At 47.5% G+C, this 12,316-nt stretch overlaps 1 protein-coding gene across 1 annotated transcript in view; it reads left to right on the top strand.

Annotated features, from left to right (window-relative positions):
• SLC34A2 (solute carrier family 34 member 2) overlaps positions 1 to 9,476 on the top strand; it is a 27,584-nt gene extending 18,108 nt beyond the window's left edge. The window contains exons 6-12 of the mRNA XM_028491535.2: positions 1,947 to 2,142; positions 3,128 to 3,223; positions 3,654 to 3,774; positions 4,936 to 5,103; positions 6,485 to 6,601; positions 6,696 to 6,820; positions 8,394 to 9,476. Coding sequence (XP_028347336.1) covers positions 1,947 to 2,142; positions 3,128 to 3,223; positions 3,654 to 3,774; positions 4,936 to 5,103; positions 6,485 to 6,601; positions 6,696 to 6,820; positions 8,394 to 9,017 — 1,447 coding nt within the window. The 3' untranslated portion in view covers positions 9,018 to 9,476. The remainder of the gene's footprint in view (positions 1 to 1,946; positions 2,143 to 3,127; positions 3,224 to 3,653; positions 3,775 to 4,935; positions 5,104 to 6,484; positions 6,602 to 6,695; positions 6,821 to 8,393) is intronic.
• Positions 9,477 to 12,316: the final 2,840 nt, after the last annotated feature.

Raw genomic sequence — 12,316 nt, 5'->3', positions numbered from 1 at the left:
CACACACACACACACACACACACACACACACACACACACACAATGGAATACTACTCAGCCACAAAAAAGAAAGAGATTTTGTCATTTGCAGCAACATGGATGGACTTGGAGGGCATTTTGCTAAGTGAAATAAGTCAGACAAAGAAAGACAAATACTATATGATATCACTTATATGTGAAATCTAAAAAATACAACAAACTAGTGAATATAACAAAAAAGAAGCAGATTCACAGATATGAGAACAAACTAGTGGTTACCAGTGGGGAAAGGGAAGGGGAGGGGCAAGATAGGAGTAGGGGAGTAAGAGGTACAAACTGTTAGGTAGAAAATAAGCTGCAAGGATATATTGTGGGGAATATAGCCAATATTTTATAATAGCTATAAATGGAGTATAACCTTTAAAAATTGTGAATCACTGTATTGAACACCTATAGCTAATATAATATTGTACACCAGCTATACTTCAACAGTGGCATCAGACAGATGACTGGCTGGCTGGGGGTCAGCTAACACCGTCCCTCATCCATGGGTGGCAGTGGATGTCCTCAGAGACATTCATTTTCCCTCAACCATGGCTAAAGTCTGGACCCTGATGAAATGTTCTGAGGTCTGAATAATAATACACATTACCCAGGGTGTTTGCTAATTTGATCTTCTCAAGAAGCTAAGCAGACTTTTCTATGCCCCATTTTATTAATATAGGAACACAAAGAGGTTAAGTAACTTCACTGAGGGGCATAGCTGGGACTCGATCCAGGTTTTCTTATTGGAAATTTTGGGTTCTTTTCACTCTTACACTAATTTTTACCTCTGGATGTATAAATATACGATCTATGAAAGTGCCTGCACATAGGAATATAATTGGCCTAGCTCACCCCCTTTTTGGGATATTTAAATAGATTGCTTTCAGTAACATCTTTGGAGATGTGTATCATTCTTTCCTGGTAATTTTTTCCTGGATCGATTACTGTATCAAACACACCTATAAGGCTCTTTAAACATTTTGCAAAACTACAAAGAAATATTTGTATCACATTACATCAGCAGTGTATGAAAATGTCTAAAATCACCCTCTCCAGGAAGAATAAGTTAACTTTGTAAAATATTGTAAAATATTAGTTAAAATGGTATGTGAAAATTTGTACTTGCAAATAAATAAATTGCAAATTTCTTTTATTACTGGTGAAGTTAAGCATTTCCCCCTACGTGTTTAATAGCTTCTGTCCATGTCCCATCTTCTATTTGTTTTGGGCATTTATTGACATGCAGATTTTTTTTTAAAGGAACATTTTTTCATTGAGGGAAAAAAACTATAGAGTTTTTTTTAATCTGGAGATAGGTAAGATGGAATTCAGGGGGAATCAGTGAACCTTCTCCGATAGATGCAAATTGTTTTGTTTTCTGTAGAAACTGTTCAAATATTTGATCAAAGTCTCAAGATCTTATAGTTAAGATTTCAATTGTGTAGAAGGCTCTGATGGTCACCTTCATACTGGCTCCTGCCTCTCCAAAAGGAAGGTCATCTTCCATATGCATGATTTGAAAGTGGTCTTGATGAAGTTTTCTCAAACAGTGTTCCGTGAACTAATAATAATTGCAGCCAAAACACATCTAGTTCCCTTTTCCCCAAGCAGAGCAAACTGTGTACTGTCTGATCTGGTGGGAAAGGTTCTGCCAGACAGTGGGAGACAAGGGTCCTGGACCCAGTGCTCCTGCAGTGGTCTTCCATTCCTCTGTGCTCACTGGCCTTTAGTTTCCTCACCTGTTGAATGGGGATCTTCATACCACTCACTCTGGGGATTGCTGTGAGAACAAAAGTGAGACTGTACACCTTTATGCAGTCAGATAGGTGGCACCTGGCCGGTGATACAAGTGAGGACCTGCCTAGATGGTGCCCAGTCGCTTGTTGACTAATCTGGCTCGGGATGGGGTTCCCCTCCTGCAGGGCCTTTGCAGGGGCCACCGTCGATGACTTCTTCAACTGGCTGTCTGTGTTGGTGCTCCTGCCTCTGGAGGCTGCCACCCATTACCTGGAGCGCCTGACCAACCTGGTAGTGGAGACCTTCAACTTCAAGAATGGAGAGGATGCCCCGGAGCTTCTGAAAGTTATCACAGATCCCTTCACGAAGCTCATTATCCAGGTAACTCGCCTTCCTGCAGAGAGGGAAAGGCCCCAACACCCTCCCCTGCTCCCCCCTCACCGGACTGGGACGGAAGAGATGGATGAGGGTCTCTAAAAACTGCCCTTTGGCTGCCTCTGAAAAAAGCCAAGGGAGGGAGCTTCCCTGGTGGCGCAGTGGTTGAGAGTCCGCCTGCCGATGCGGGGGACACGGGTTCGTGCCCCGGTCTGGGAAGATCCCACATGCCGCAGAGCGGCTGGGCCCGTGAGCCTTGGCCGCTGAGCCTGCGCGTCCGGAGCCTGTGCTCCGCAACGGGAGAGGCCACGACAGTGAGAGGCCCGCGTACCGCAAAAAAAAAAAAAGCGCCAAGAGAGGCAGAACTTCAGGGACACCCGATGAGATGGAGTAATTGGCTTTTATTATCTCCTTGATTTCAACAAGTGTATCATCTTTATTAGGATGGGGGCAGGTGGCAGGTGTGAGCGCTTCTCTAGACTCAAGAACTCTCTACTGGACACCTGGGCGCTTTGTTCCCACTACTGGCCTCAGCACCCGTGGGCTCACTGATTAAAGCAGCACCCTGCTCCCAGCCACAGAGGAAGAGTTTACTGCCTTTCCTTCCATCTCACCCCTCTGCTCACTCGGGTCTGTCCATATTACTGAAATAAATGAAAGAAGGCTTTGTGGATGTTGCCTTGGGGAGAAGGGGCCAGTTTGGACCTTGCCCTTTCACTCTTACCTTCTGTTTTTTTTCTGTCATTCAGTCATCTGATGAATATGTACTGCATGCTTCTTAGATACAGGTTCGTTGTTCATACAATCATTCATGTATTGAGCACCCACTGACATCTGGGTGCTGTGCTCTGTCCTGAGAGTGCAGGTGGAGTGAGTCCCAGCTCACCCCTTCAGTGCAGTTCACATCCTCAGCCCCTTTTAACAGCTTAACATCTGTCCCACATCGGTTCCGAGAACGTGCTGACTCTCTTCTGTCCATTGCCTTCCTCAGCTGGATAAAAAAGTTATCAACCAAATTGCAATGAATGATGAAACAGCCAAAAACAAGAGTATGATCAAGATTTGGTGTAAAACCTTTACCAGCGTGGTAAGTTTCTGAGAATATTGCTGGGTGGGTGAACTCTTGTGTCTGTACTTGATAAAGCAAGATCTTGCATTTAGATTGGGCATATAAAAGGTAAGGGGAAAGAAAAATCAGGGATTCCTGAAAAATCAAAACTAGCCAGTGAGAATCCTGAAGTCCTTGAATGCTAGATGGACAGACATTTTACAGTAGGACAGACAGAACCAGCCCACATCATGGACCCATTTTTCCTGGCTTGTTATTTTCATGTCTCCTGGCTTACCTCTGGCTGCCTCCTTGCTTCCATTTATGGAGGGACCCATGGAAGCAGTGCATCACGCTTACGGTGCACGAATTGATATGGGTCTCCCCTGACGCCTCGCATTTCCTGCCATTCCCCACCAGAAATGAGTGTTATGGACTATACATAGCATTTCTCATGTTTGCCACCCAGACTGAGAGGAATGTCACCGTCCCCTCGCCTGACAACTGCACCTCTCCTTCCCTCTGTTGGACGGATGGTTTGCACACCTGGACCATCAAGAACGTGACCCACCAGGAGAACATTGCCAAGTGTGAGTGAAACTCACAGAGCATCAGCCGCCAGGACAGGCTGTCTGGGGTGATGATAGGTGTTTCCTATCTGTGTGGAGCCCCAGTAAGTGAAGGAAAGAAGGGCAGTGAGATTCACTGAACACCAATCCTACACTGGCCAATGAGCTGTGAGCTTTCACAGCAGAGGAAACTAAGGCTTAGGGACAGGGGACAGGCCCCAGGTCCCCCCGTAAGGGGCAGAACTAGGACGTGATATTCAGTTCCTCTGACGGTTCCAGACGGATTCAGAACTCATCAACAGATAGCAGAGTGCTCCTTCTATGTGCTTCAGTATCTCTTTGGCAGTAACTCTAGGGAGATGACAGCCTGATTTGAAGGAGATGTGGGGCACACACAGAACACATTCACCCTCAAGTCATGAGTCCCTACGGTACAGCAGGCCCATATAGCAGGGCTATAGCACTGAACAAAGCAGTGAGCCTGCATGATGCTCCAGTTCTTTAAGAAGCTATACTGTTGCCGCTGGACTCTTTTATGGCCCTGACGTTAGTTCTTCTAATTATTTATTCCTTATATACCCATTTGCATATCTCTGCTTCTCCTCCTCTCTGTGCACCTCACATTAATTCTGAGCCATATACCTTAATACTCCAGTTGTGCTTTACCTCACAGAATCAAGTGAACGTATCACCTCCCGTGTTCTAGGTGCTGTACATCCATTGATATAACCATGTTTTTCTGGAATCATCATGGGGACACACAGGGATTTTTCAAAAACACAAGGAGTTTTATAATTAACAATAGCTCCCACTCTGACTTGCCCATCCTACCCCACCTTGCTCCTCAAATACTTTGTTGTAGGTATCCTCATTATCATGAGTAAAACACAACATGGGATTTAGAGGCAGAAGAATGGGGCTGGAAACCTGGGTCTGCCCCTGGATTTCACTACATCTTCACCCTCATGAGATCCCATTGGCCAGAACATAGGCTCAGGGTTACTCTTAGCTGCAAGGGAGGCTGGAAAGTGTGGTCTTTATTCTGGGCTGCCTTGCTGTGTGTCAAGCTGACAACCAAGATTCTGTTACTCTGAGACATAAGGATGCTGGGGAATAAGTAACCATCTGTGGCTGTCAAGGGTTCCGTGCCCTCCTAACGAGGGCTTTCTATGGTCTCTCCAGGCCAGCACATCTTCGTGAATTTCAACCTCCCCGACGTTGTTGTGGGCACCATTCTGCTGGTAGTTTCCCTGCTGGTCCTCTGTAGCTGCCTGATCCTAATTGTCAAGCTCTTGGGCTCTGTGCTCAGGGGGCAGGTAGCTGTTGTCATCAAGAAGACCATCAACACTGGTAAGCACACTGCCCCCCATCTGGACCTTCTAGGGGATAGTGTCACTGTGGTCCCTCCAGGGGTGCTCCTTTTGATTCTCCTCTAGCAGTGGCCTCTGCATGGAGTTTCTCTCTGGGCTCTGATAAGTTGCGGAAGTTAAGATGCCATTCACCCTTGAAATCTTCCTTAGTGTCTTGGGTGGAGCCTGGGGAGAAGGCGCAAGCTTCTATCAGATGTTTGCAAGGTCCTGAGAAAGAGCCAGCTCAAATCCAGAGAGCTGTGAGATAGGCCTTCCTTCCTGGCAGTTTCCCTGTTTGCCCAGGACTTGACTGGGTCTGTCAGGATACCTTAGGAAAAGGTTAACAGAAGTCCACCGTTGTCCCTACTTCCCTTCGACTCTTGGGAAGAAAATGTGGTTCTGGATAAATACGTCAGCATTTTGAGGCAGCCAGTCAGACTCCATTTCTGAGAATGGCGTCCTGGCCAATGAAGATATACCCCGTAAGCTCTCCCTGTGAAATGGGGCCGAGGATATCTACCTCTCAGGGTTGTCATGAGGGTGAGCTGAGTACCCGTGCCCTGGATGCTTGCTGGCTGTGCAGGGCCTGATCCTGTGCTAATGGTGCCGAGGGCGGGGTCTATAGGGCTTCCAAGCTGCTTCATATCCTCACTGCTCTTTTAGGTGGAAACAAAGGTGGAGGGTATGCAGCGTTGGGAGACCAGGACAGGAGGAAAGATAGAGGTCTGAATGCTCCAAGTACTTTGTCGTTATTCAGCTGCTGTGGCAAATTCTTGTAGGCTGGGTGGCTTAAACAGAAATTTGTTTCTCACAGTCCTGGAGACTGGGAGGTCCATGGTCAGGGTGCCAGCACAGTTGGGTTCTGGTGAGGACCCACTTGCTGGTTTACAGATGGCCGCCTTCTCACTGTGTCCTCACATGGAAGACAGAGTGGAGAGGAAGCAAGCTCTGCCTTCTGTAAGGGTACTAATCCACTCATGAGGACTCCAACCTCATGACCTAATCACCTCCCAAAGGCCTCACTTCCTAATACAATCGCATTAGGGGGTCAGGGTTTCAACATATGAATTGGGGGAGGGGGGAAAGACACAAACATTCTGTCCATAACAGATGGGTTGAGCATTTAGAACTCCAGTGAAATGTATTTTTGTCCTCATAACACGTACCCACATCCTTGGTTCTACCATCTGAATATGCAAGGTGAAAGGATGCTGAAAATCCAGTTTGCAATTTCAGACTTGGTTTGGGGTGGGGAGGAGTTTACACAACCTCAACCTCTGGCCCAGCCATGCCCCCTGGGTCCTGTGGAGATGCCAGCTGGGCCTCCAACCCGTGCCTTCCCCAGAAGGATTGTGACGTGTCTCTTATCCTCTGCGTTCCAGATTTCCCTTTCCCCTTTGCCTGGGTGACTGGCTACCTGGCCGTCCTTGTGGGGGCAGGGATGACCTTCATCGTTCAGAGCAGCTCTGTGTTCACGTCTGCTATGATCCCTCTGATTGGTGAGTTTCTCCCTGGGTCTCCCTCTGGCCGACATTACCATCTTCTGTCATCCTCTGGGGCTGATGCTATGGGCTTTGTATTTTCAACCCCCAGGTATAGGTGTGATATCCATTGAGAGGGCGTATCCACTCACGCTGGGCGCCAACATCGGTAGCACCACCACCGCCATCTTGGCCGCCTTAGCTAGCCCAGGCAGTACTTTGAAGAGCTCGCTCCAGGTCAGGAAATGCTGCATGGGGCAGGGGCTCTGTGGGTGGGATCCAACCCTATCCATGATCTTGTAAGCGGATGGATTTTAACCAAGAAACCAAGCCAAGCTTTTCTCTGTTATGTCCAAGACTGTGATGTGGAGAAGCCACGGAGAGACAGATTTGAGAACAAAGCCGTCTACTCTTTAGAGTGGTAGTCAGACTCCCATCACCTGTGGTTGTTTAAGCAAAGGTGGGGTGGCCATTTTACTAGAGGTGGAAAGGGTATTCAGGAAGCATAGATACCACTTCCCGTCTCCTTGCCCTCCTCTTGGTGAACTCTGACGGGGCATTGGGAGGTCACCTGTGTCTTGAGCCTGGCGTTGAGAAGAATCAGGGGGACCTGCCTTGCCTGGATCAACTAGGTGACCTTGGGCAAGATGACCTTTGGTGTCTGAATCACTGTGCCCCCATTTACATATGAAGTGCCCTTAGGTGACCTAACCTTTGAGCATCAATTCCCTCCACTGAAAAATGGGAACCATAATCCCTATCTCATTAGGATTATTATAAGGATCTGATGAGGCACTGTCTAAAGCCATGCTGTTGATAGAAATATAGAGTGAGTATAGAATATATGAACCACCCATGAAATCTGAAATTTTTTAGTAGCCACAGTTTCGAAAGGTAAAAAAGGAACAGGGAGATTAATTTTAATAATATGTTTGATTGAACCCATTGTCATTTCAACATGTAATTGATCTAAAAATATGGTGATATTTTACATTCCTTTTTGGACTAAGTCTTTGCAATCCAGTGTGTATTTTATGCTTATGCCACATCTCAATGGATAGTGGCTCATGTATCGGACAGGGCTGGTCCAAAGCCCTTAGCATCATGCTTGGTACCTGGTGGGCACACCTAGCAAAGTGCAAAGTGCATGGCCTCTGGAGACAGGCTACCTGGGTTTGAATCTCATCTCCCACCTGTGTGACTCTAGGAAGACAGCTTGACCTCGTGGTGCCTCAGTTTCCTCCTACATGAAATGGAGATAATGTTGCCAACTCAGGATATCTTTTGAGGATTGAAGTAATCCATAAAAGTGCTTGGAATTGTTGCCTCCCCCATAGGAAGTGCTCTATAAACATCAGCTGCTGCTGTTGCTATTATCTTTATTAACTGTAGCCATCTTTCCTTGTCTCTCCCCTCCCTGAAACAGGGCCACTGAGCCAAGAAAGCCAGCTATCTTGCACACCTTTCCTTCGGCCCCACCAGCTCTTAACTGCTCAGCTGGAAGCAGCAGGGTCAAGGCACTGGGTGGCAGCGGGCACATTCATGAAGTTCATTGTTAGATTTGGCCTAAAGGGCTTCAGGCCCTGAAAACTGAGCTGGCATTCAGCCGGTCACCTCCCTCGCCCTCCCTCCCTTTTACCGCCCCCCGCCCCCCCGGACACATAGTAGGACCTCAGGTAATACCGGTCCCACTCTGGGCTGAGCTATGAAGACGAGGAAGACTCAGGCCTCCGCTCCTAGACGACGCCCCCTTCTCCCCGACCCCACCGTGCAGCAGACCCGTTCACCTGTCCACCCTCTTGCATTTCAGATTGCCCTATGCCACTTTTTCTTCACCATCTCAGGCATCTTGCTGTGGTACCCAATCCCGGTCACCCGCCTGCCCATCCGCCTGGCCAAGGGGCTGGGCAGCATCTCAGCTAAGTACCGCTGGTTTGCCATCTTCTACCTGGTCATCTTCTTCTTCCTGATCCCTCTGGCAGTGTTTGGCCTCTTGCTGGTCGGCTGGCCAGTGCTGGTGGGTGTGGGAGCGCCCATCATCTCTGTGGTCTTCCTGGTGGTGGCCCTCAGGCTCCTGCAGTCCTACTGCCCGCGCGTCCTGCCCCACAAGCTCCAGAACTGGAACTTCCTGCCGCTGTGGATGCACTCGCTGAAGCCCTGGGACAAGCTCATCACCACGCTCACCAGCTGCTGCCAGAGGCTCTGCTGCCGTACCTGCTGTCTGCTGTGTGGCTGCCCCAAGTGCTGCCGCTGCAGCAGGTGCTGTCGCTGCAGCAAGTGCTGTGAAGACCTGCAGGAGGTGCAGGACGTCCCCGTTAAGTCCCCCGAGGCTTTTGCTAACATGGCCATGGACAAAGAGGCCCAGGACGGGGTCCCCAAGTCCGAGGTGGATGCCTCGGGCACCAAAACCACTGCCAGCATCACAGCCTTGTAGGTAGGAGCTGCCTGGAGGCGGGAGGAGGGCCCTACCGCCCACAGGGCTCCCGCTCCCTCCTGGTTCTCCCTCCACCTCGGGAGGATTTGTTCCCCGTTGAGAAATGACATCCGTCCCGACTCTCGTTCCCTGGCCCAGCGTATCAGCCCGCACAGTAGTTTCACCTCAGCCCCATGTTCCCTGGGTCTTCCAGGCCCAGGAAGGTGCAGAAGAACCCTGAAAGAGAATTAGATAGTGAAACCTGGCCAGAGAGGTGATCACACCTGCTGCCACACACAGCTGGGTTGGTCAGTAGGACATTTTTTCAGACCATTCCCTTGCAAAGGAAAAGCCCCAAGGGAGGAATTTATGGCAGGTTCTTTGTCAAAGGTGCATATACACGTTCACTTTTCTTTATTATGATCCAGCTCAGACTTCTCTCTTTTACCAAAGACCAACTTCAGCCAAGAGCAGCTGCCCCCATGTGTCCCAGAGCAGCCCGATTCAGGGGAAATGGTGTAATTGTTGGGGACTTGGGTGAAGACCATAGATGTGGGCCTTTCCCCCTTCTCAGTGCTCCCCACGTCCCCTGTCAGGGTTTTCTCACCCTGGCAGGGGGTGTTACTCCCAGTAGTTTACCTGCTGTGCCCTCAAGTTTCCAGGATGGGAGCCACATCTGAGCTACAGAGTGGGTCTCAGAGAGCTTTGGCTCACCCGGTGCTCCAGTCTTCATAAGAAGAGAGTGGTCCTATCCCTGAGCTGGCAGGTGGAGGATGAGAGCTGGGAAATGGGGAACATTTGGGGGAGATGTTTCATCTGCCACAAAGGCCTCGGGTGCTTCTTTACCTGGCTAATTTAGAAGCCAAATTGGCAGACATTCTGGCTAAAGCTTAGTGCTGATAAAAATCATCCCTGCTGAGTCTTTTGGAACAAGATATACAGGTTCTGAGTGCCCTCCACTGTGCCCCCTTGAATCATAGGAAGCACCTGAGCGTGGAACAGCTCTGTGCCTCTCTCTGTCCTGTGCAATATGTCTATCTGGTTCAGCTTTCGGTGGTCAACCTCTGTCCATACATCCACCCATCCGTCCATCCATCTAAGCCAGAACCTCTTTCCCAGCATTCCCCCATACTCCCATAGATAGAAGAACTTTGATTTTCTGCCCTCTCTCCATGCCTGCAAAGCTCAAAACTGAGGGCAGAAACCAGGGCGTGTCATCAAGTGGCAGTGGGGTCCTTGTGTGTCTGTGGGACCAAGAAGTGTGCTCCTTCTTGTCCCAGATGCCTTCTCTGTGCCTTCAGGAGCCCCCTGTGGTATGTACACCTCCTCTTTCCCTTGCTTCTCATCCTCAACAACCCCAGGTCTCCGCAGAGAGTGAGCGAGCTTCAACCGAGTCTGGGAAAAGGGGTCAGTGTAGACGTGCTCCCAGACCCTGCCCTCCCCCATCCTAGCTTCTCCATCACTTTCATAGGTTGTAGTACCAAACTGAGCCTTCCCCTGACCTTCCCTGTGTAGATACGGATTCCCAAACAGAGCCATTGATACTCTATATTTATACTCATGCAATGTACAGCATTTTTCGTAAGTTATATAGTAAATAGTTCTGTGATTTGTGTCATGAAGTGCTCTCATTTGGAAACAAGGCTGGCTTCTACTGAGAAAGACCACCTTTGTATATTTTGTAATACTGTCTTTTAAACTGCTTCTGCAGCCACACCCGTGTCACACACCCTGTAAATATGTAAGTTAAACCTGGGCAGGGCTGTGGCCTTCTTTGTACTCTGATTTTTAAAAATTGGATCCTTGTACCTGCGTTGATTTCTTTTTTTTTAACTGGTTGAGGGAAATGAAAAAAAATGATAATCAAACCCAAAAGGAGCAGGTTGCTTTCAATTACAGGGAAATGAGGGCCTCCTGGATCTATTTCCTAAAAATTTGAAGTCTTATTTAGTATCACTACTGACCAACAGCACCAGCTATATAATTTGTGGAGCCCTTCGTTCAAAAAGTGGGGAAAGTGCCGTCATAAGTACTAAAAATATCAAGCTTTCCTTTCTTCCACGGTTTCTCTCTTGACTTGTCTATTTAAAAAATTGCTATTTAATGCTATTCTAACTTGAAATTTAGAAGTTCATTCATGAATTTTTTTTCCTTAAGATCTTTATTGGAGTATAATTGCTTTACAATGTTGTTAGTTTCTGCTGTATAACAAAGTGAATCAGCTATACGTATACATATATCCCCATATCCCCTCCCTCTTGCATCTCCCTCCCTCCCTACTCCAGCCCTCTAAGTGGTCACAAAGCACTGAGCTGACCTCCCTGTGCTATGCAGCTGCTTCTCACTAGCTATCTATTTTACATTTGGTAGTGTAGATATGTCCATGCCACTCTCTCACGTCGTCCCAGCTTTCCCTTCCCCCTCCCTGTGTCCTCAAATCCATTCTCTACATCTGTGTCTTTTTTCCTGTCATGCCCCTAGGTTGATCAGAACCATTTTTTCTTTTTTTTTTTAGATTCCATATATATGTGTTAGCATACGGTTATTTGTTTTTCTCTTTCTGAGTTACTTCACTCTGTATGACAGACTCTAGGTCCATACGCCTCACTACAAAGTATAACTCAATTTCGTTCCTTTTCATAGCTGAGTAATAGTCCATTGTATATATGTGCCATATCATTTTTATCCATTCACCTGTCTATGGACACTTAGGTTGCTCCCATGTCCTGGCTATGGTAAATAGAGCTGCAATGAACATTGTGGTACATGACTCTTTCGGAATTACGGTTTTCTCAGGGTATCTGCCCAGTAGTGGGATTGCTGGGTCATATGGTAGTTCTACTTTTAGTTTTTTAAGGAACCTCCATACTGTTCTCCATAGTGGCTGTATCAATTTACATTCCCACCAACAGTGTAGGAGGGTTTCCTTTTCTCCCCATCCTCTCCAGCATTTATTGTTTGTAGAGTTTTTGATGATGGCCATTCTGACTGGTGTGAGGTGATACCTCATTGTAGTTTTGATTTGCATTTCTCTAATGATTGGTGATCTTGAGCATCCTTTCATGTGTTTGTTGGCAATCTGTATATCTTCTTTGGAGAAATGTCTATTTAGGTCTTCTGCCCATTTTTGGATTGGGTTGTTTGTTCTTTTGATATTGAGCTGCATGAACTGCTTGTATATTTTGGAGACTAATCTTTTGTCAGTTGCTTCGTTTGCAAATATTTTCTCCCATTCTGAGGGTTGTCTTTTCATCTTGTTTATGGTTTCCTTTGCTGTACAAAAGCTGTTAAGTTTCATTAGGTCCCACTTGTTTATTTTT

The sequence above is a fragment of the Physeter macrocephalus genome, chromosome 7, assembly GCF_002837175.3.
Source record: "Physeter macrocephalus isolate SW-GA chromosome 7, ASM283717v5, whole genome shotgun sequence".
In the NCBI taxonomy this organism is placed as follows: Eukaryota; Metazoa; Chordata; class Mammalia; order Artiodactyla; family Physeteridae; genus Physeter; species Physeter macrocephalus.
Note: the sequence above shows the minus strand (reverse complement) of the source record. Positions and strands in the feature narration are given on the sequence as shown.